Here is a 25,623-nt window from a genome sequence, read left to right as displayed (position 1 = left end):
TTTTCAAACAATCTTGTAAGTATTTTTTTAAAGCACATAGGTTAATTCCATTTAATTTCATTCCTATTTTTAATGTGCTTTTCCTTTCTTAATAAGTTTCACATAATATATTTTGTAGGAACTATATAATTTCCAGTACAGTTTAATTTAGGAAGCGCAATTTATGTTCCATATATAAAGCAAAGTGAAAGAGTTAATTATGTAACTTGACAATTTATAAAAACTTACAAAATATTACAGCTCCTTTGATACACCCCTATTTATGGAACATCCTTAGTAAAGAGAATTTTTCTGTGAAACTATCAAGAGGAAATATATGTTTAACACTACAAACGACCTCTATTCAGGGGACACCCATTTTACTATTATAAGGGGACACTTTGTGGGGTCCTAAAGGTGTCCCTTTAATAGAGGTTCTATGGTACAACATTTAAAATCATTGCAACATTTATGTAATGTTTCAAGTAATTAAGTTTATAATTATGAATGTATCCTTGTGGTGATTTGATCTGTGGTCTGGTTAAGGTGTTTGCCTGTAAGCAAGAGGTTGTAGTTCAAATCTGTCCTGTGAATGTTTTGTCATTTCTAAAATTGGAAATCTATGATAAAATGGAAATAAATAAAAGTTCCAATTGTGTATATTGTTATTACCCTTTATGATTTATGAATATGAAAATATAATTCAATAATCAGGTATATTACCATATTTTAAAGTTTACGTGCTTTGTTGGATTTTTTATACTTATCTTCAAAGTCTAGCCAATTTGGTTTGCAGATTTAAACCTTGAGTACAGACAGGTGCAGCGATTTTAACTTTTTTTTCATCCAAATATATTTTGCCAGATTTTACAACTTCCTACGAATGGGAGGTACAATATTGATTCCCGAAATTAAAAAAAAATAACAGCCATGTTTAAGAACTAATTATACTACTGCAGTTGCTGCATAAAGTACTCTAGTACGATATTGACTTCCATTCCATTTAAAAATAAAATCTATAATTGTTTTATTATGCAACACCATAATCTCCTAATATTTTGGCATTTCCAAACATTTAAAATTCCTTCTCGTGCTACATTTAATTTCTCCATAGTTTTGGATATACAAACAAATCTTAATATTATAGTGGATGTTTAACATATTTTAGGCTTTACTCTAGTTGACAACTTTTGGTTAACTAAAGGTGAAAAAAACCATTGGTAATCATTTTTTGCAATACATGCAAATCACCATAACAAGTTTTCAAGTTTTATAACTTTATTTAATCTGACACACCCTTTGTTTAAGGCTGATGCCAGAATTACCATTTATGTTGGGATGTATTTTTAAAAAGCACCCTCTATGGTTTGGTCATTTGCACTTTCTTCTCTTCAGCTTCAACTGGATGGACCACCCTCATTATATTGTTATTCTACAAATATATTTGTACTAAATATCAAGCACTTTAAAATTGTACTTTTATATTTTTATCTAATTATTTACTATGTTTTGTCTTCTGTTTCAGGAAAATCGTATTTACAATGTGGCAAGCGGTGGTATCCGAATGTCGGCCAGTCTTGAAAATCTAACATCACCAAATAGAAGTAAGTATTTCACCAACCAACATTGATGTGTTGACCAGCCAATGTCTTGCACTTCTGCCAATTGTTTTTGCCAACAGAAATCATGTAGGATGTGGTTTGTGGTCCCAACTTATTTTTGGAAAACTTTTTAAAACTACATAATTGAGAACCTGAAGGAATAACTATAGTATTAACTTTCCCATTAGATGAACGAGAGGACATTTCCTTAAACACCATGGCCTATTGAGGGGACACACCTAAGACAACACTTTGTTGAATCCTAAAGGTGTCTCCTTAATTGGAGTTCTACTGTATACACTTTAAAATATTCTTTGTTGTTATATAATATAGTCCCACTCATAAATCAGCCAAATTCAAATAAATATTCATCATTTCAACAAGTATTTTCAAGTTGATTAACTTTGCTAATTGTTAGCGATTACTTCTCAACCGATCGAGGTCACACACTTATCAGTGTCCACCAATCACTAGCTTTCGTTTATGTCTCATAACGCTGGTCAGGAAACGTAACAGCACGTGGGCCTGTCATCAATTCTTGCATCTTTAACTGTTTTTTCTTTCACATACTTTGCATCCTATGTGACTTGAAAATTTGTTCAATATATTACTTTCCTATAGCTATACATCCTTTTAATCTTACGTAAGGGAAAAATCAAACCGCAAACGTCTACCCACATGACGTCCATGTGACGCAGAATGATTTCAGGTGATTGTGTGGTAGACGAATCACAATATATATCGGTATACAATGATTCAAATTCACTGTAAGAACTACAGTAACACTTAAGATCTTGGTTTAAATAAATATATTTGACAGTGTATAATATAATCAGTACAATCAATACCTATCAATATGTATTCGATTATGCATTTTGGAATGATCGTTGATAGTTTGTCTTTACGTAAGTACTATTGTATTCTTTCACTTTACGGTTGATTAAGCACCGCGCTTAACTTGCGGACATTTGTGTTTTGCGCAAGCGTATACCACAGACTGCTGTGTGTTTTAACTACATATGTATTTGCATGTTGAGTATAAATTAAAAATATAATTGTTGTTGAAAATTAAAAAGAATTGTTAATACCAGGACTTCAGTGTGATACCATTTTAGTTATTTGTTTCACCCTAATGCATTTTTTTTTGTCAATCTGGTGGACACACAAAAAGAGGTCCAACTGGCACCCACATCTCTTCCTCATGAATTTTAACTAAGTGTGTGACTACTGTTTATAACATGAATTATTTCTAAGCTTAAGTAATTTGGTTACTTTTTACAGAATCCAGTGCTGCTATTTATCAACCAGGTGATAATGAGTTTGCCAACGCTATGTATAAAGAAATGGACGTGCCTGTTTACACAACATTACGAGGAGTGAGTTAACTCATTTTATTATTTATTTGAAACATTAACAGAGGTATAATAGAGGTATTGTGAAAGAAGAAATGGTTATATACGTATTATGTAAATGTATAAAAAAAGAAAGATTTGTATATTGTTAAGGAAGTGATTTTAACGATGATGACATTTCGTACAAATCATATCTGGTTAAGGTCATCTCATATCCAGTGTATCTTGATGATATACAGTAAATAAATGCTAATTAGGCGGAATCTAGCCTGGCAACCATCATAACGATTTCCATCAGATGTTAATTAACTATATTATATATTCACTTTCATTGCTCAATATACAAATAGTACATTGAATTGAAGACATTAATCATACATGAATTAATATCCATTAATATAATTATAACCTTCAATTTTGAAGAAACAATTTAGCAGGTCTACCAAAATACAAAAGTAAAATGCACATTTAAACCTAATAAGGAAAATGTGCGCATGCGCACAATTGAGAGCCTATAGTGCTGTTCCGCCGTACCATGCCGAGAATGTTAAAGAGTCGCTATTCAATCAAGTTTGAACTATACCATGATCTAATGGTTAGGACATCTGCATATCAAGCAGAAGGTTCCGTGTTCGAATCTCGGTTGGAGCGTCTTTTTCTCATTCTCACTGATTTCATCATCTTATTGATTCAAATTAATGAAAAAAGTAAAATATATATATATATATATATATTCTACTATTATATACATTATTTAAACTTTCTTTAAAAACAATTTTATTTCCTTTAAAGAAAATTCCCTTTTTAATTCCTATATTACCTGTGAACAAAAATATATTTTTAGTTTAAATATTTTTCTATGGTATGAAGGGAAATTGTCCAATTGAAATGAGGTTGGGGATTGAAATGAGGTTGGGGATTGAAATGAGGTTGGGGATTGAAATGAGGTTGGGGATTGAAATGAGGTTGGGGATTGAAATGAGGTTGGGGATTGAAATGAGGTTGGGGATTGAAATGAGGTTGGGGATTGAACTTTCTGTTCCATGTTTGTTTCCGTTTAGATTCCAAAATATCCTCAACTTAGAACATTTTTATTACATCTTTAAAATCTACATCAATTAAAAAAAAATCTTTATTTGAAGATAAATTTATAAGTTTTAGGCATTTAAACATTTTAATAAACAAAAAAAATATATGGTATAGTGTTACTAAATTGTGTTTTTATAAAAATGTTTTTTTTGTGAAGAAGAAGTGTTTTGTAAAAATAACTAAAACGTGAAAACAAAAACAAAAGTTTCTGAAAACTATTTTGAGGCTAATTTTGTTTAAACAGAAACATACTATAATCTTAGGTACTAATAGTTGATAGATAAGATCATTACAGTTTTGGGTGGGGTCCTTAAAGGTTAATTGGTCACTGTTAAATATAACTTTCACAACATTTTTGTTTTGAATAGTGAGTGAAACTTTTAGTATTTTTTTAAATTTTAGGTTGAATTTTACATTGTAAAGAGAAAAAAAAAGAGAAAACTCTTTATTAAAGTGATTAATTGATTTTAAAGCTTCTCCCCTAAACAATGAATGAGAAGTATGAGAACTGTTTACTTTAGAGAGCTGTTTTGTGTATATTTATTTTAGTGACTAAGAGAGAGAAAAAAAAAGACAGAACTATAATTTAGAATTTTATTTTGATTTTAAAGCTTCTCCACAAAAAAATGAATACTTTATAGGATTTGTTTTATTATTATTTTATTATTTTAGAGATATTTTTTGTGTATATTTATATTTAATGACCAGTTGAAATTATTTTATTTATAAAGATAATTTTTAGTAAATATTTTGACAAGTCTGTACTCAATATGACATTTATTCAGTATAGACAGTTTGGAACTATTTAAATTATACGATAGCACTACATTGATTTGGGCTTTGACTTTGGGCTCCAGAATTCTTGCTTAATATGCAACTATAAAACTTTTCATCCCAGGCTGCTTCGCAGATTCGTAGCACTCCCTTTACTGGTGAGTCCTCAGACTCTTCAGACGAAGAACATGTTCGACGACGGCACTCAAGCAAAGCTGGAATCGTCAAACCATGTAAAAGTAATGTGGAGAGGGCAACGATTATATCAATTGTTAGCAGGTCATCCTCCTGTAAAACACCAGAACTCGCTGGACCTTCTGCAAAGAAAAGAGGTAAAAATCATCTTTTTAAACATCAAATCTGTATTGAGTCATAAATACTATAACAATGTATTAGAATCCTTAAAAAGGGGAAAAACCTTCAAAAAAACCACTAAATGGGGGCTGGGTGTGATTATAAAACATAAGAGTGTCCCCCATGAACAGGGGTTTTCCTGAGTAGGGAAAGAAGGAGTTCCACTCTAAAGCGTGGTTCCCACTAGCGACGCAACGTAACGCAACCAACGCAATGTAAGAAAATGCCCTTCCAATAAATGTGTTTGCCCCCGCCTGCGTGAAATGAAACCTGCGATGTTTGCAGCACTATTGCGTCGTTGGTTCCCACTTGTGATTACGCAATACAGCACTTTGCGTCAATACGTCGCTGCGTTACGTTGCGTTGCGTTCTAGTGGGAACCACGCTTTATTGTAATTGATGACAAATCTTCACTATGGTTGAGTGGTTTAGTAGGTATGGTGTCCTGTTCCGTGTCTTAATTGGCATTGTTCACAACACTAGTCCGGCCTATGTATGTTGCTACTTGTTCCTTTGATTGTTTAACAATATTTATACATTATTATTAAAGTGAAAGCAACTTAACTAAACAAAGCATAAATATGTTCCACACGCTTCCATTATCAATGCACAATCAATCATGTAGATTACAATCATGCAATTGTTTAACCCCATGGCCAAATTTCAAAAACAGTCCGGTATTATAAATATAACCTTTGTTCCCATACAGGCAAACCTTGACTTAATTGTTACCTATGTTATGTACTTTACTGATGTGTTATTATTTACTGTATAAGGAAGTACTTCCAACATTAGGCCTATGTATTAGTAGTATGGTATTTTTAAATTAATATTGTGTGCAATCTGATTATTTTGTTGTATATATACTGTAAGTATGATAATATTTCAATTCTAGAAATGTATTAATTGTTTCAGAATTTGTAAATCATGATATTTAAATATCATTGTATTGTGTTCTGTTCATTTACCATGGACCTACTACTGTTGTCCGTTACTATGTACACTCCACTGACTTCTGCACAAGTGTAGGCCTACATAGCAGTAATATTATAATTGTAATTATCTAGCCAGAACAGACACCTATACAACTGTTCTTCAAATTATTGTATATTATTTTTTTTTGAAACTTTTCACTTAAGGTCTGTCCTTCTTCCAAAGATATTATAAAGTATCTATGCCAAATAGTAATCAGTTTTATCTACTTTACAAAGGTGTATCAGGTCAGTCTGCCATCTCAGAGGGTGACTATGCCATTCCACCAGATGCCATGTCTTACACCAGTAGCAACAACTCAGAAGAACCAGAGCACAAACTGCTCAAGACATGCGCTGCCTATACAACAGAGAACATGAAGAAGGTCACTATTGGGATTTTTTTAAATACCATCAATTTCTTTCAAAGCTTTAGTTTTTTCAATATTTAAAAAAAAAGACAGAAAACATATTGAGAATTCAAAGATATCCTTTATTGGTAATCAGTGGTTGAAATAATTCTTTGTTTAGTATTTTAAATGTTGGTTTATTCTGTTTGTCCTTAGGAGGCAATGGAAAAATGTGGCTGGCTCACAAAGTTAGGAGGTAAAGTAAAGAGCTGGAAACGGCGTTGGTTTGTGTTGAAAAATGGAGAATTGCGATACTACAAATCACAGGTTAGTACCAACAGCATACTTGAGTTAATTGCATGACATTTGAAAATTTAAGAAAACTGATATTTAAAAAAAATCTCAACTGTTGGACCACCAACCAATCAACACGATCGAATCCTATCGCATCTTAGTTTTTGCCTCCCAAATTCAGGTGACACCCTATTAAGTGTACCCTTGCCTTATTAAACAAATGGCAAGTTAACATTACCGTTAACCCTATTCAGGGTACACTTCTTTAGGTCCCTGGTTGTCCCCATCCCATTAATTGGAGTTTGTACTGTATTATTATTACTTCTATTATCATCCTTCAGGGTGACGTTGCAAGGAAGGCTCAAGGCCATATCCCATTGGATGGCATGTGTAAGATCGCTAGATCCAATGGTGCGCACACCTTTGAACTAGTCACAACAAAGAAGATCTACTACCTAACAGCGGACTCATCATCCACGTTAGAGGAATGGATTCAAGGTAAATATCTAGTGGGGAAGTGGGTAACACTCAATCATTAGTATTACTGCAACATTGATAGAAATTAATAAATGTTGAATTATTATATTTAAAAAAAAATATCATTACTTTAATTACTAAGATTTTGAATAAATATAATTTATTGTTCTATTGATAGAAATTGATAAATATTGAATTATTATATTTAAAAAAATAAAAAAATTATAAATAAAAATAAGAAGAAACATCATTACTTTAATTACTAATTTTTTTGGATAAATATAATTTATTGTTCTTTTATTTGTTTTTTTAATAAATTGAAGAAAATATATATTTTATTGACAGTTTTGCAAAATGTGTTGAGGCGATACAACACGCAACCTATGTTTGAGCAAACGGGTCAGGAGGCAGCCATCAAAGGCTGGATAAACAAAGTAAAACACGGACATAGCAAGAAATGTTGGTGCGTGCTCGTAGGAAAGACATTTGCATATTTCAAGGACAAAGGAGATAAGGTAAATTTTTCGTAATTGATTTAGTGTAATTCTGTATCAAACTTTATGTGATAAAAAAATGTGATGTGCCCATATATGGACATGATGATGTCATATCAGTACCATATTTGGGCATATCAGTACCATATTTGGGCATAATACCACCACATTTGGGCACATCACACTTTTTTGTCAAAGTAGTTTTATAGCGTAGACAGAGCTTTAGGTGTGTATAAAAAAAATCTGAATCTATATACCCACAACTATATGATTCTTACAATACAATAATCCTCACACCTCAAGCTAAATTTGAAAATATATATTGCATGGTTGTGGTGTGTCTATTGTATTTCCGTTATAGAATACAGTAGAGCCTCTATTAAGGGGACACCTTCAGTACCAACAAATTGTCCCTTGGATAGTGGTTGGCTGTAGTGTTAAACATATTGTCCTTTATTTGTTTCAAAGTGTCCCCTTAACAGAGGTCATAAGGAAAGGGTTTTACAGTATTAGTAAACAGAACTTGCTATACCACATATCAATCATAATTACTGTTATAATTTATTATTATGATTGCATAATGGAATTATAAAAAGGACCAAATTAAAGGAAAACAAACAATTATCAATTCTAACCACCATTTCCAGGTAGGAAAACAGTTTGTTTTGTAAAGTTCAAAATCCAATAATGATAATATATATAGCTCCAAGTATATATGTTTATCTTTGTGACACCATGTTGACCATGTCAGTTATTTTTTAATTTGCTGATAAGGGCGATATCTCTCTCTAAATCTGCGTAGTCCTTTAGGCCATTATTTCCTCTTGTCGTCGTAATTATTTTCTACAAAATATGGTGTACGGGGAAGTGAATAATGCCACCAGCTACATATTGTTGGTTTTATAAAATTATGTTTATCATTGTGCTTCCGTTTGAAAAAAATTTAAATTTCACATAGATATAATTAATTTAATTTTTATGAAATGAAAAAATGCTTCTGGTTAAGGAAATGAAAATCTCAAATCATACTTGTAAAAGTGCAATGATTAAATCTGGAAGTATTACTAGAAAAAAAATCAAGTTAGGAATTAAGAATTATAAAGTTCTTTAAAATAAAAATTACAATCTTAAGCTCTGTCACACTATACAAAAAAATGTAATTTGCCCATGTATCGTCATGAGAGGATGTCATATCACTAACATATTTAGGCAAATCACACTTTTTTTGTCAAACTAGTTTGATAGTGTAGACAGAGCTTTAACATCATTGTAAAATAAGTTTGAAAAGCACTTATATTGGTTGCACATAGGGCATTCATTCATAACTTTATTCAAATTAGGGCATGAAAATTATCTGCCATAGCTGAAGATCTACATTAATTATTAGGAGCTGTTTGACACAAAATTAAAGGATCTGTTCATCATCAACAATCGTCTATCTTAAGGTTGTGATGTCAGAGACTCATTCATCTTCAACACTTCATTATTTCATTTAGTTAGAAAATGTTATGAATTATTAAAGATTGACATTTATAATTATTCAATTATTCCTTGCTGTACTTCAACAATTTATTAATTATCACTATGTTTGAGAAAGTATAAAGAAAACTTAAAAGTTGTATGTTGTTCATATTATAGTTTACATGTATTGATGGTGAAGAAAATGAACAACATGCCTGGTGTTTGTTTGGTTTTAGTTCGAATCCTTACATCATACATATTTTTTAAAAGAGGGCGATACATAAATAACAGATAAAACATCAGGAAAAAACAAGATGAATAGATTCAGGACAAACCAATTAATCCTATAAAAGAATTAGTTTCCATTGAGGTCCGAATGACCACATGACTTAAGATTCACAGAGAGAATGTCGTAACTAATACAGTATATATATATGGCTCTGGTATCTGCTAGAGTTCCTACAAAGAGAACATGCTGTAGGCCTACATACTATCATTTTGTTTTACAATTTACAATTACTGACTTTGACTGTAGTTATCATTGATAAAAAATAAAATTATAATGCTTTAAATATTATTAATGATTAAAATATACTTTGGCAGCATCCCTCGATGAGTACTTTTACAGCCAACTGGATCAAATTAAATCAACTGTTAAGTTCATTCGAACTGCAAAATTTGTTTAATTAATATTTACAATTAGACAGCGTCTAGCCAAACATTAATTATTAGCATATTTATTTAATGATTTCAAATAGACTTTGCTCTATATGGAAATTACATTTTTAGTTCATTCAATGCAGATTCAGTTTTAAGTTTTTAATCGTATATTAAATCCAATAATGATATATGTGAACAAAAATAGCGTTTTAGCACGACCTACTTTTTTACTCATTGTATGCAAAATAGAGGACAATGATTCATAAATGTGTGAAAGATAGTTTTTTATTAGCAAAATTTCAAACATTAAATTAGTTTGGGGAAGCTGTGAAGTGGATGTTGTTATATAAACGGAAAAGAAGATTTAATTCCAAAAAAAAAACATGATCAATAATAATCACATATCATTGTTAGAATGGGTGAATAGTCGACAAGAAATTACGTTAGGTAGAAATGTAATCTGCAAATACTACAGTACTCTTTTGAAAACATTATAAACAACAAAACTCAATAAATTAACTGACAAGCATAGAGAGAGCGTTAGGGGCGGCGTTTACCTAAAGAGCAAACAATATCGCACAGGTTTGAGGCCGACTCACTCCTAGTTCTGGTAGTGGAACTTTAAACGTACACAGTTATAACCTGTGTGCACTCTAAAGAACCCAGTTCATCATTCGAGACGAATTGATTCACAAAATAGTATCAGGGGGATTACCACCTATCTGATAGGACAGTGATTAATTTACTATTGAAGACATAAAATAACAAACTAAAAATGATATCTAACAATTACTTTTTAGTTGCCAGTTGGCACAATCAACATGCGTGAAACCCAAGTTGAAGAAGTCGATCGTTCGCTGGATTCCGATGACGAGAGTAGAATATTTGAAATGGACGCTGACGAACCAAAGCATGTGATTGTCATACAGGTTAACCAACAGGTACAGGGTCCAACGTACCTACTGATGCAAAGCAAAGAAGAAAAGGTTTGTCAGAGAAATAAACCATGTTAAGAATCTTTATCGTTTTGCTCCTATGAACTTTCACTGAAACAACCATTTAACAAAAATATTTTGTTCAAGTTCACAGCAGACAGAGAAACCTTTACTAACAGACTAAGGAACAAAATTATAAACAATTTAAGACCTAAATATAAATAAACTATTATAAAATAATTCATTATTAAAAATAAAAAATAGGTAGTTACCAAAGATGTAGAATGTGAGCAATTCCTAACTAAATTCCCCTTTGATCTTATAGGATACATGGCTATACCATCTGACTGTGGCTTCTGGATCAGGACTTGGAAATATCGGAACGGAGTATGAACGTCTAATTGCCAAACTGATGGATGTAGATGGAGATCCTGCCAGCACTTTGTGGAGACATCCTCACTTGTGTCAATCTAAGGAAAGCATTGATAAACCGCTAACCACACTGCCTTCAGAAGCCCTCAAGAAAGAAGCTGTTAAATTAAACAAGGTAGGTCATAAAATTTGAACTTAGTAAAGATTAAAAACAAGTTAGTAAGAGTTAAGGACAGGTTAGTAAAAGATAAGGACAGGTTAGATAGAGAGAAATAAGAACAAGTTATTAAAAGTTGAGAAAACGTTAGTATTAAGTTATGAACAAGTTAGTAAATGTTGATAACAAGTTAGTATAAGTTAAGAACAAATTAGTAAAAGTTAAGAACAAGTTAGTCAAATTTAAGAACAAGTTAGTAAAAGTTAAGAACAAGTTAGTAACATTTCAGAACAAATTAGTAAATGTTGATAACAAGTTAGTATAAGTTAAGAACAAGTTAGTAAAAGTTAAGAACAAGTTAGTCAAATTTAAGAACAAGTTAGTAAAAGTTAAGAACAAGTTAGTAACATTTCAGAACAAGTTAGTCAAATTTCAGAACAAGTTATTAAAAGTTAAGAACAAGTTAGTAAAAGTTGAGAACAAGTTAGTAAAAGTTAAGAACAAGTTAGTAAAAGTTAAGCACAAGTTGGGAAAGTTAAGAACAAGTTAGTAAAAGTTAAGAACAAGTTAGTAAAAGTTAAGAACAAGTTAGTGTAAATTAAGAAAATGTTAGTAAAAGTTAGTATAAGTTAAGAACAATTAGTATGTGTTAAGTACAGGTTGGTAAAAGTTCAGAACAAGTTAGTGAGAGTTAAGTACAAGTTGCTGTAGTTTTAAAGAGTTAAAAATGTTGAATTTTATATTTATTTTAGGCTTGTAATTTATTCATCAATGTGATGATGGACTCACCCGCTATCGATTACCATGTGAACCTGGCCCAGAGTGCTTTGCAAACCTGCGTCACGCATCCAGAGCTCCAGAACGAAATGTACTGCCAGCTGATTAAACAGACTACACCTAAGCCGCCAGTGACGACAACAAGTCTACAGGTAGGTCTAAATAAACAAGATTGCAGAGATCATTAGTGAATGAACACAAATTAAATTTTGTTATATTATAATTAAACATTGGTTTTCTTTTTTTTAAAATTGTTTTTCTTTTGTATAACTATGGTTCTATTGTCTTTATTTCCATCTATACTACCACTACTACTAATACACCACAGTCAACTATCCCAATACTGAACACTCTTAACTTGTGAATGCAAGACAGAATTTGTTTTTTGGAGAAATCTTCAGAGTGTTTTGTATTGGAACAGTTAACTACAATGTTTTCACTATGCATCAGATCTTATTTAATTGGACGATTGTGGGTCACATGGCGTGCAATAAGTACACACTATTTAATGATTGTTAAATAGTACTTTTTTTCTCTATTTTCACTATTGCTTGATACATATATATTACTTTAAGGATATGCAGTCTTGTTTTACACATGTTCTTATTATTAATGTTTTGTTATACCGTACTGACCAGTTTATAAACATCTCCTCCACCCCCTTAAAAAAAATCACAATTTCTATGAGGACCTAGCGTATATACTAGGTAAACCAAAATGTGGTTTTTGATGTATACCTATTTATATTATAGATTGAAGATGATATACAATTTGAATTTGTATACCCAGATTCAATTCTTTTTAAATTCAATTATTTATCTAATATTTCCACATACACCACCCCCAATGCATGTACATAGAGGATGCATATTTTAAGACTGTTCTACACAGAGCACAGATTTCAAAAAGATAAAAAAAAACAGATATAACAAATTAAAAAAAAAAAATTGTTTTAAAAAAAGTCTAATATATCCCAGAGAGGGCTTATAACTGAGTCAGCTGTACCTCTTTGAGCATGCTAACAGCTATGTGAATGCCTCCTTTCTATTGCAGAACCTTCTCTGTGGCACACATACTTGGTTTGGTTCCTGCGACGGAGCAGGTGGCCATGATTCTCTTTCCTCTTCACTGGTTGATCTTACACAAGAGACTCAAAACACTTCCCCCACTTTTGAATTTCTGCAGGCCTGGCAGCTCCTTGCGATGTGCACCACTCTTTTCCTGCCGCGGCAGAAGTTCATGTGGTTACTCAAAATGCATCTACAAAAAAATATGAATTCTCAGTAAGTAGTAGAAACAAGAGCATATTTAATTGTCTATAGGCTTGTATTGTATTCATCCACGTCCAATATTTTACTTAAGCCTTAAGTTCTGTTTACACTATCAAACTTTATGTGAAAAAGAAACGTGATGTGGGAATATATGGACACGATGATGTCACCACCGTATTTGACCACATCACATTTTTTTTTCAAACAAGTTTGATAGTGTAGACAGGTCTTACAAGAGTGTTATTATACAATAATGTACTATTTTTATTTTAGAACCGAAGTCGGAAAATATGCAATATTTTGCCAGAGAACTCTGGAAAGAACAATAAAAAATGGCTTACGTGAAGCCCGTCCATCAAGAACTGAAGTACTATCCATTATCCTAAGAAACCCCTTCTATCATTCGAACCCAATTAGCGTTCCTATTCACTTTATGAACGGTTTGTACCAAGTTGTCAGTTTTGACGGTTCGACCACGGTACGAGAGCTTGTAATGACGCTAAACCATCAAATAGGAATGCGCGACAATGAACAATCAGGCTTTGCGTTGTTTACAGATGATCCATCGGGACGCGATGCCGAACACTGTTTGCAGGGAAGTGTTAAGGTAATTTTAGGGTTATTTCTATTTTTTATGACAATTTTTCTTATAGTTTCTATTTATAGCTTTGTGATGTAATATCTAAATTTACATTTGTTTCTATTTATAGATTTGTGACGTGATATCTAAATGGGAACAGACATTAAAAGAGTCTCAGAATGGTAAAATTGAAAGCACCAAAGTTGTCAAATTAACATATAAGAACAGGTTAGTAAATAGATTTTTTTTTATTTGCCATCAAAGTATTCTTTCTAAATTCGAGTGACTATAGCTCTCCCAAAACCTGACACTTGCCCTAGGATGTCCAGATAAAGTACACTTGATACAGAAATAACAATTTACAGGAAAAAACACACACACATGACTGCAACGTTCATGTTAATGTAATATAAATGCCATTATTAATCACGCTCATCAAGTTATCTTGATAACAAATACACATTTTACTTATTACAATTTCCAATGACATAAAACCATGATTTTATATATGAAATACAGATACACAACTTCCTTTGGGTGTATGATTCGTTTTACCAAATTTTACCAAATATCATTTGACACTAAAACAATTAATACATTTCGGTTAACTTTATAAAAGACGCTGTCAGCTGTGTTTGTATAAACAAATTGAGATCTTTGGAATATGCTGTTGACGTTTTCCTCTTCAGCTGTGGTTTTTCAAATTGGTGCCTTTATTTTTGGGCATAATAATCATATCCTTATCACTGATATCCTGGCAACCAGCCATCTGTTTAAAGAAGAGAAATTATTGCCAGATATATTTCAGATCTGTTGTGTAATATGACTTCAATACAAGAGTAAAGTTGAGACATTAACTTTACTTTCTTTCCATTGGAAAACACATGGTGTATCACAAACCTAAAGCTCTGTCCACACTATCAAACTTTATATGACAAAAAAAATGTGATGTTTCCATATATGGACATGATGATGATGTCATATCACTTCCCTTAATTGGGTGCATCACTACTGTACCATATTTGACCACATCACTGCCATGTTTGGCCACATCACACCTTTTTTGACTAGTTTGATAGTGGAAACAGAGCTTTATACAACATTTCAAAATTAGAAAATCTTTAATTATCAAAATTTGAAAGTGTCTTCTTTTTTTTCAAAGGTTGTATTTCCGAAGAGAAGTGAAGAAGGAGACGGAGCGAGAGCGTCTTTTGATAACTTACCAAATCAACGATGATGTAATCCATGGCAGGTTTCCATTAAATAAAGAACTAGCACTGGAATTAGCTGCACTAATGATCCAGGTATTTAATTATTAGTGTTGTGAAACTATTGAAGAACTATGAACTTAGTGTTAGGGTTGTGGTCATAACTTTGATCTGTAAGTATACTTACAAATTATTGACCAGGCTTTGTTATTAATTAATTGGAAAAAAAAAATATATTGAAACGCTGACTGTTAAACTGCACTTCGTTGACATTACCTTTGTATTAAATGAATGGGGGAAAAAAATTGCAAAAAAATAAATAAATAAGATTGATGGGAAGAATTAATTATTTTTTTTCCTTTGTGTTAACACAGATTGACAGTGGGGACAGCAAATACTCCCCTGATGGCTCAGGAACTATTGTTGAAACATTAGACAGGGCCATTAACAAATTCTACCCTAAAAGATATCGAGCAAATGCTGAGGACGAGATGAGGTAAGAGCTAATGATAATATTGTAGAATATTGCCTACATAATTATATACTGATGACGCAAGATCATGAATTCAAAGGCAGGCAGGCCCAGAGGTAGCAAACCCCATAATAAGTAGGCTTACACCAGTAGCCCTCTCTTCTCTTTTGCTCTTCCTTTTTTTTCGCTACAGGGTCAACTCCTTATCATCCTATCTAAAGCTGGTTTTCCACTACACAAATTTATCGTGCGCATGCGTATTAATATTTTCATCTACTTTTTTGGGACGTAGAAAAATGCACAACCAACTATAATGACTATGATTTTATATTTTCTTCTTGCCTCGCGTTTGTTTCATTTGTTAATTTGTATTATATTTGGTAAAATGTATCTTTTGCCTGAATAAATAATAATAATACCTCAAGGATGTTAAATTTGCGCGAATGTATTAGCTAATGACAAGAGGCTTAATTAAAGGAAATAAAACATTGTAACATATACAGGCCCAATGAGGACCTAAATGATGGAAACAAAAGAAAAGATTTGTTTTGTTTTTTTAAATGTAGAACACTAAAACTGAAGTTGTCTGACAAATGGACTGGACTACGAGGGCGCACGCAGCAGGAGTGTATACGTATTTATCTCGGTGTCACTAGGAAGTGGCCATTTTTGGGTGCAAAGTTATTTTCTGCTAAGGTAAGTTAGAATTGAGTAGGTGTTGATGAATAATTATTGTTTTTATGCAGAAATTTAACCTACATAATGTAATTTTTAAAATAATGTATTGTTTTAGAGTATTTTTGTTTCAATTTATTTTTTAAATGATGAAAATGTATTTTTTTTTCAGACCAAGTTTGGTAACTATGGTGATATATACATTGCTGTGCAAGATGATAGTATTAGTCTTCTTGATTATTCCACTTTGGTAAGAGGGTTGTTTTCTTCAAGGGCAAAAATACATATATATATTTGTTATATTATTATTTGCAATATATACAATACATAGACCTAGGTTATTTTACATTTGTTTCAATTTAATATATTACTGCATATATTTGTGGACATTTTTATTTGGTTACTTAAATTTATTTTTGTTTGGTTTTTTTTTAGAAAGTGATTGTGACTCATAATTACAAAATGGTTGTGACCTTTGGAGGATGTAAAGATGACTTTATGCTGGTTTTAAGTCAAAGCATCTCAAAAGAGGTGCAGTCTTCAAGGGAACAAGGAACAGAGAAACTCCTGTTTGTAATGAATAAACCAAAGGTTCGATCACATTTTTTTGTTTCAGCATGTTTCATTGTATAATTCTTTTCACACAACATTTTGGAAGCCCAGTGGGAAAATTTTGGTAGCCCAATGGGAATATTTTGGTAGCCCAGTGGAAACATTTTGGCAGCTTAATGGAGATATTTTGGTAGTCCAATGGAAATATTTGTTGGAAAACCTGGTATTTGGAATTTTGTTTTTAATGGTAAATAGGAATTTGGGACCTTTTGATCCTCAAGAAAAGTCCAAGTTTTTTGTTTTCAGAGAGTCTGGTATAGGAGGAGTTGACAGTATTTTATATATGTAATTATCTAAAATAGATATTCTGTATCTATCATAGATATCCCTCCTTCCTTATTTGGTTTCAAACCGAAAGTTTAAATATTAATAATTAATGATTCACGATGAGGTCAGAAATCAGCTTACTTGCTCTTTCCCTTTTTAGTAATTTATAGATTTTAATTAATTATAGTAAATAAATAACTAAAATAGTAAATGTAATTTCTCAAGTTTAACAAATAATAATAATATTGTTTTGAAAATAAGACAAGGAAAGCTACTTAAAAACACTGCTTAAATCCCAAACTTAAAATCACTCTTTAATAATTCAAACGTGGTCTCCTAATAAAAAGAAGTTATACAGTCTATTTCGTCCCTAGCTTACCTGGATAAACCAACAAATGTCATTTTTACCTCGAAGATCGAGGTATACTCGAAAATTCATTTAATACCCTTTCCATAAATGGTTTGTGTAGTTTACTTTAAAATGTATTCATAAAGTGTTTTATTTTAGAATTATTATTGAGTTTTTTTTCCTTTTATTTTAGATTCTTGAAATAACTCTTTTAATAGCAAGTTATATAAATGCAATCGTAAAACAGCAAAACTTGACATATGAGCCTTCATCGACACAGGCAGTTTCACCTTCAAATGTTATAGACAAAAAGATATGGGACTTTGAAAGTAGCCATCTACCAGAGATTGGAAAAAGACATAGTCGTCTGCTCTGAAAACCAGAACATTGGTTATAGAGATGCATGCTGTCTGCTGAAGAACATACATTGTCTTCTGCTCTGAAAACCAGACTTTGGTTATAAAGATGCATGTCGTCTGCTGAAGAACATACATTGTCGTCTGGTTTCTGACAACCAGACCTTTGGTTAAAGATGCGTGTCGTCTGCCAAAGAAATACATTATCGTCTGCTCTTTTGTAAAAAAGGACTCTTTTGTATGTTTTAAACTATGAGTGGGATATTCTTTGTTGCGATCATGTTACATTAGTCTGAAAATCGTATTGATTACTTGTTTCGTTAACTGCGGCATTTCAGAGCCAGTTGTGGCATATATGTACATTGTTTATGCTATGATGAAATCCCTCATAATATCAGCCCTCATTTATTCAGCAGATTTCTCAAACTTAAAATCTTTACAAAACAAGAGAATTTAATATACTATATGATCACCAGACAGGTATGTAAAAAGTCTGATGGGGTGAGAAAGTCATAGGAAGTACTGTAGTTACTTGGTCCCCTAAAAAATATTTGATGGGGCATGTCCCGCATTCTGCAAGAGATGCGCAAGTGAATCATTAAACTTATGCTGGCAAGATATTAGCCAGTATTATATGTTTTAGCTAGAGATCTGATCAAAAAACTTTTAAATTAATTACTTATACTAAATAATTATCTACTGGAATAGATAGATAGATTGCCTGGACTACTGTATATAATGTGACATAGTGTATAAATGTATTATATACATTTTTTATATAAATATATGCAATATAAGGTAAAGATTGTGCTTCGTTCGTATCATAGGATCATAAGAAATTCATAAAAATAATATTCAAAGATTATTAGTATTCAGGATATATTGATAGGTATTGATTAATATTGATTGGTATTGATTGATATTGATTGGTATTGATTGATATTGATTTGGTATTGATTAATATTGATTGGTATTGATTGATATTGATTGGTCTTGATTAATATTGATTGGTCTTGATTGATATTGACTGGTATTGATTGATATTGATTGGTATTGATTGATATTGATTGATATTGATTGGTATTGATTACAAGATAATATGGTATATGCTATTTATCATTGTATTAAAAATTATTTTGAGATTGTATTTTTTATTAATTTCAGCAAAAACCTTTTTCATTCAGTTATAATAATATACATAAAAAATATTTCGGAAGAATAGGGTGGCATGAACAATTCGCTGGTTTACAATTGTTACGCCCACTACCCTTTTTGATGAGGAAATATTTTGTTTGACAGATAGGGATAGAACCAATTTAGGAGGTTGAACAAGGACCATATCCCCCCAGCTCACTTCCCTATATTTGGAGGGATATTTTTTCAAGCTCCTGAGTTTACCATTAACTTTGGATGTGGAATTTTGTATTAATTTAATAACCAACCAACAGTAAAATAGAACACGAAAATATTGAACTATGCTACTAACAATGTTACAAAACATACACACATTATTACTGGTTCTGTGACTGGGTGTGGTTGTATGGTCACTTTGATCATTTTTACCAGTTCCCTCCACAAGTCTTTCTGTGTTTTCTTTGAAGGAATTTTCAGTTCATTTGGTGATGTTATTTTTCTTCCTCTTCAGCTTCCTGAAGTCTGCGAACTTCAGAATATCTAATTCGATATTCCTTAAAGATATATTGTCCTTCTGAAATTGTTTTTAAAATGTTTTTGTTGGTTATGCCAAATTAATAATCGCATAAATGTTATTCATTCAAAACTGTAATTCAAAGCAAAAAAAGTCAATTGACTGGAAGTCAATGGGCTATTGGTTGAATTTAACCGTTTATTTTGCCTTTTTTCTACAGAAGTGATTATCTTTATTAAAAATGTGAAATGGCCTATTCAAAGTCTTTTTATTAATCTTAATTTTTTTTGGTTTTTTTTTGGGGGGGGGAGGGAAGTAAGTTTTACTTCATCTTCATCTTCAAACGGGTTTTTTTTAGAATAATTATGGAACATAGGGTTACTTCCAAGATGAAGACAATAATATCCTACTGTTTGTCACGAATGAATTATTTTTTATGTGTAAATAAGTTAAATAACAAGGCCAACAGCCATAAGTTGCGTGCTCTAAGAAAAAAATGAACTTTCAAAAAATAATGTACTTTAAAACTTTTCTGTACATCAAAACAGTTCAAAAAGCACAGAAAAGCGATAAAACGCATAGTGATACCGGACCGACAGACAGACCAACTGACCGACATAGTGAACTATAGAGTCTACAAAAATGTATTTCTTATTTTATTAAAAAAATCATGAGTCTCCTCTCCTTAATTGCAAACACAAAAAACGATCTGAGCATGTGCAAATGTATATAAAAGCACTCAGATAATGTACAGAGGGCAGTATAATGATATAAGCAGTGAGTTAGGCAGATCATAAGTCAGCTCTCCTTAATTGCCTAAGTCACACAGCTGACTTAGGCAGAAACACAAAAAATATAGTATATTGATATAAGCAGTGAGTTAGGCAGATCATAAGTCAGCTCTCCTTAATTGCCTAAGTCACACAGCTGAATTGGGCAGAAACACAACCAATATAGTATATTGATATAAGCAGTGAGTTAGGCAGAAAAACAAAACAAAAATTATGACTTAGACACTTTTGTTATGAGGCTGTCGATATCATCTATATACAAAAAATGCTACCTTTAAGTAACAAAATTTAATAGCATTAAAATTAACACTGATGATTTTAGAAAAGGAAAGTAGCAATAAAAGAGAAAGAATTTGTAACAAATGGGTTAAAAAATATACTATAAAAATGTATGCGCAGAATCCATTATAAGACTCTATTATGCAATAGTAACCATTTATGTCTGAAATAATTTTCGACCTTTTTATTTTTCGATAAAACTGGTTACTATAGCATAATTGAGATGCGCAGTACCCATTATTCGACTCTGCGCATGTTTATTATGCGATAGTAACCATTTATGTCTAAAAATAAATTTCTAACATTTTATTTTTCGATATAACGGGTTACTATAGCATAATTGACATGCGCAGAACCCATTATTAGACTCTGCGCATGTTTATTATACTATAGTAACCATTTATGGCGAAAAATAAAATGGTAAAAAATTGACCATTTTTGGAAAAAATCCATGTACTATAGTACAGCGATTTTTTCCAAAATTGGCTAAATTTCGACCTTTTTATTTTTCGATATAACTGGTTACTATAGCATAATTGAGATGCGCAAAACCCATTATTCGACTCTGCGCATGTATATTATGCGATAGTAACCATTTATGTCTAAAAATAAATTTTTTACAATTTTATTTTTCGATATAACGGGCAACTATAGCATAATTGACATGCGCAGAACCCATTATTAGAGTCTGCGCATGTTTATTATGCTATAGTAACCATTTATGGCGAAAAATAAAATGGTAAAAAATTGACCATTTTTGGAAAAAAATCCATGTACTATAGTACAGCGATTTTTTCCAAAATTGGCTAAATTTCGACCTTTTTATTTTTCGATATAACTGGTTACTATAGCATAATTGAGATGCGCAAAACTCATTATTCGACTCTGCGCATGTTTATTATTCGATAGTAACCATTTATGTCTAAAAATAAATTGTTTACAATTTTATTTTTCGATATAACGGGTTACTATAGCATAATTGACATGCGCAGAACCCATTATTAGAGTCTGCGCATGTTTATTATGCTATAGTAACCATTTATGGCGAAAAATAAAATGGTAAAAAATTGACCATTTTTGGAAAAAATCCATGTACTATAGTACAGCGATTTTTTCCAAAATTGGCTAAATTTCGACCTTTTTATTTTTCGATATAACTGGTTACTATAGCATAATTGAGATGCGCAAAACCCATTATTCGACTCTGCGCATGTTTATTATGCGATAGTAACCATTTATGTCTAAAAATAAATTTTTTACAATTTTATTTTTCGATATAACGGGTTACTATAGCATAATTGACATGCGCAGAACCCATTATTAGACTCTGCGCATGTTTATTATGCTATAGTAACCATTTATGGCGAAAAATAAAATGGTAAAAAATTGACCATTTTTGGAAAAAAATCCATGTACTATAGTACAGCGATTTTTTCCAAAATTGGCTAAATTTCGACCTTTTTTATTTTTCGATATAACTGGTTACTATAGCATAATTGAGATGCGCAAAACCCATTATTCGACTCTGCGCATGTTTATTATGCGATAGTAACCATTTATGTCTAAAAATAATTTTCTAACATTTTATTTTTCGATATAACGGGTTACTATAGCATAATTGACATGCGCAGAACCCATTATTAGACTCTGCGCATGTTTATTATGCTATAGTAACCATTTATGGCGAAAAATCAAAGGGTAAAAAATTGGCTAATTTCGGAAAAAATCCCTGTACTATATATAGTACAGGGATTTTTTCCAAAATTGGCTAAATTTCGACCTTTTTATTTTTTGGTATAACTGGTTACTATAGCATAATTGAGATGCGCAGAACCCATTATTCGACTCTGTGCATGTTTATTATGCAATAGTAACCATTTATGTCTAGAATAATTTTCGACCTATTTATTTTTTTACATAACTGGTTACTATAGCATAATTGACATGCGCAGAACCCATTATTCGACTCTGCGCATGTTTATTATGCTATAGTAACAATTTATATCTAAAAATAAAAGGGTAAAAATTTGCGATTTTTGGAAAAAATCCCTGTGCTATAGTACAGGGATTTGTTCCAAAATTGGCTAAATTTCGATCTTTTTGTTTTTCGATATAACTGGTTACTATAGCATAATTGAGATGCGCAAAACCCATTATTCGACTCTGCGCATGTTTATTATGCGATAGTAACCATTTATGTCTAAAAATAATTTTCTAACATTTTATTTTTCGATATAACGGGTTACTATAGCATAATTGACATGCGCAGAACCCATTATTAGACTCTGCGCATGTTTATTATGCTATAGTAACCATTTATGGCGAAAAATAAAATGGTAAAAAATTGACCATTTTTGGAAAAAAATCCATGTACTATAGTACAGCGATTTTTTCCAAAATTGGCTAAATTTCGACCTTTTTATTTTTCGATATAACTGGTTACTATAGCATAATTGAGATGCGCAAAACCCATTATTCGACTCTGCGCATGTTTATTATGCGATAGTAACCATTTATGTCTAAAAATAATTTTCTAACATTTTATTTTTCGATATAACGGGTTACTATAGCATAATTGACATGCGCAGAACCCATTATTAGACTCTGCGCATGTTTATTATGCTATAGTAACCATTTATGGCGAAAAATCAAAGGGTAAAAAATTGGCTATTTTTGGAAAAAATCTCTGTACTATATATAGTACAGGGATTTTTTCCAAAATTGGCTAAATTTCGACCTTTTTATTTTTCGATATAACTGGTTACTATAGCATAATTGAGATGCGTAGAACCCATTATTCGACTCTGCGCATGTTTATTATGCAATAGTAACCATTTATGTCTAAAATAATTTTCGACCTATTTATTTTTTTACATAACTGGTTACTATAGCATAATTGACATGCGCAGAACCCATTATTCGACTCTGCGAATGTTTATTATGCTATAGTAACAATTTATATCTAAAAATAAAAGGGTAAAAATTTGCGATTTTTGGAAAAAATCCCTGTGCTATAGTACAGGGATTTGTTCCAAAATTGGCTAAATTTCGATCTTTTTATTTTTCGATATAACTGGTTACTATAGCATAATTGAGATGCGCAAAACCCATTATTCGACTCTGCGCATGTTTATTATGCGATAGTAACCATTTATGTCTAAAAATAATTTTCTAACATTTTATTTTTCGATATAACGGGTTACTATAGCATAATTGACATGCGCAGAACCCATTATTAGACTCTGCGCATGTTTATTATGCTATAGTAACCATTTATGGCGAAAAATAAAATGGTAAAAAATTGACCATTTTTGGAAAAAATTCATGTACTATAGTACAGCGATTTTTTTCCAAAATTGGCTAAATTTCGACCTTTTTATTTTTCGATATAACTGGTTACTATAGCATAATTGAGATGCGCAAAACCCATTATTCGACTCTGCGCATGTTTATTATGCGATAGTAACCATTTATGTGTAAAAATAATTTTCTAACATTTTATTTTTCTATATAACGGGTTACTATAGTATAATTGACATGCGCAGAACCCATTATTAGACTCTTCGCATGTTTATTATGCTATAGTGACCATTTATGGCGAAAAATAAAATGGTAAAAAATTGACCGTTTTTGGAAAAAAACCATGTACAGCGATTTTTTCCAAAATTGGCTAAATTTTGACCGTTTTATTTTTCGATATAACTGGTTACTATAGCATAATTGAGATGCGCAAAACCCATTATTCGACTCTGCGCATGTTTATTATGCGATAGTAACCATTTATGTCTAAAAATAAATTTTTTACAATTTTATTTTTCGATATAACGGGTTACTATAGCATAATTGACATGCGCAAAACCCATTATTAGAGTCTGCGCATGTTTATTATGCTATAGTAACCATTTATGGCGAAAAATAAAATGGTAAAAAATTGACCATTTTTGGAAAAAATCCATGTACTATAGTACAGCGATTTTTTTCCAAAATTGGCTAAATTTCGACCTTTTTATTTTTCGATATAACTGGTTACTATAGCATAATTGAGATGCGCAAAACCCATTATTCGACTCTGCGCATGTTTATTATGCGATAGTAACCATTTATGTCTAAAAATAATTTTCTAACATTTTATTTTTCGATATAACGGGTTACTATAGCATAATTGACATGCGCAGAACCCATTATTAGACTTTGCGCATGTTTATTATGCTATAGTAACCATTTATGGCGAAAAATCAAAGGGTAAAAAATTGGCCATTTTTGGAAAAAAACCATGTACAGCGATTTTTTCCAAAATTGGCTAAATTTTGACCGTTTTATTTTTCGATATAACTGGTTACTATAGCATAATTGAGATGCGCAAAACCCATTATTCGACTCTGCGCATGTTTATTATGCGATAGTAACCATTTATGTCTAAAAATAAATTTTTTACAATTTTATTTTTCGATATAACGGGTTACTATAGCATAATTGACATGCGCAGAACCCATTATTAGAGTCTGCGCATGTTTATTATGCTATAGTAACCATTTATGGCGAAAAATAAAATGGTAAAAAATTGACCATTTTTGGAAAAAATCCATGTACTATAGTACAGCGATTTTTTTCCAAAATTGGCTAAATTTCGACCTTTTTATTTTTCGATATAACTGGTTACTATAGCATAATTGAGATGCGCAGAACCCATTATTCGACTCTGCGCATGTTTATTATGCAATAGTAACCATTTATGTCTAAAATAATTTTCGACCTATTTATTTTTTTACATAACTGGTTACTATAGCATAATTGACATGCGCAGAACCCATTTTTCGACTCTGCGCATGTTTATTATGCTATAGTAACCATTTTTGTCTAAAAATAAAAGGGTAAAAAATTGCCATTTTTGGAAAAAATCTCTGTGCTATAGTACAGGGATTTGTTCCAAAATTGGCTAAATTTCGATCTTTTTATTTTTCGATATAACTGGTTACTATAGCATAATTGAGATGCGGAGAATCCATTAGAAGACTCTG

The 25,623-nt window shown here is 31.5% G+C and overlaps 1 protein-coding gene across 4 annotated transcripts in view; it reads left to right on the top strand.

Annotated features, from left to right (window-relative positions):
• LOC140060993 (pleckstrin homology domain-containing family H member 1-like) overlaps positions 1 to 18,912 on the top strand; it is a 90,008-nt gene extending 71,096 nt beyond the window's left edge. For 3 of the 4 annotated variants that reach the window (XM_072107373.1, XM_072107375.1, XM_072107376.1), the window contains 19 exons: positions 1,505 to 1,583; positions 2,862 to 2,956; positions 4,920 to 5,127; positions 6,361 to 6,506; positions 6,687 to 6,797; positions 7,106 to 7,262; positions 7,587 to 7,756; positions 10,657 to 10,842; positions 11,117 to 11,338; positions 12,073 to 12,249; positions 13,151 to 13,380; positions 13,642 to 13,975; positions 14,079 to 14,176; positions 15,111 to 15,252; positions 15,531 to 15,652; positions 16,195 to 16,324; positions 16,476 to 16,553; positions 16,739 to 16,894; positions 17,725 to 18,912. In XM_072107373.1, the coding sequence (XP_071963474.1) occupies positions 1,505 to 1,583; positions 2,862 to 2,956; positions 4,920 to 5,127; positions 6,361 to 6,506; positions 6,687 to 6,797; positions 7,106 to 7,262; positions 7,587 to 7,756; positions 10,657 to 10,842; positions 11,117 to 11,338; positions 12,073 to 12,249; positions 13,151 to 13,380; positions 13,642 to 13,975; positions 14,079 to 14,176; positions 15,111 to 15,252; positions 15,531 to 15,652; positions 16,195 to 16,324; positions 16,476 to 16,553; positions 16,739 to 16,894; positions 17,725 to 17,907 (3,024 nt within the window). In that variant the 3' untranslated portion in view covers positions 17,908 to 18,912. The remainder of the gene's footprint in view (positions 1 to 1,504; positions 1,584 to 2,861; positions 2,957 to 4,919; positions 5,128 to 6,360; positions 6,507 to 6,686; positions 6,798 to 7,105; positions 7,263 to 7,586; positions 7,757 to 10,656; positions 10,843 to 11,116; positions 11,339 to 12,072; positions 12,250 to 13,150; positions 13,381 to 13,641; positions 13,976 to 14,078; positions 14,177 to 15,110; positions 15,253 to 15,530; positions 15,653 to 16,194; positions 16,325 to 16,475; positions 16,554 to 16,738; positions 16,895 to 17,724) is intronic. The other variant, XM_072107374.1, reaches the window with a different exon arrangement.
• Positions 18,913 to 25,623: the final 6,711 nt, after the last annotated feature.

This window comes from Antedon mediterranea, chromosome 10, assembly GCF_964355755.1.
Source record: "Antedon mediterranea chromosome 10, ecAntMedi1.1, whole genome shotgun sequence".
NCBI classification, from domain to species: Eukaryota; Metazoa; Echinodermata; class Crinoidea; order Comatulida; family Antedonidae; genus Antedon; species Antedon mediterranea.
The sequence above is the reverse complement of the archived record's forward strand: the minus strand, read 5'-3'. Positions and strand labels throughout refer to the sequence as shown.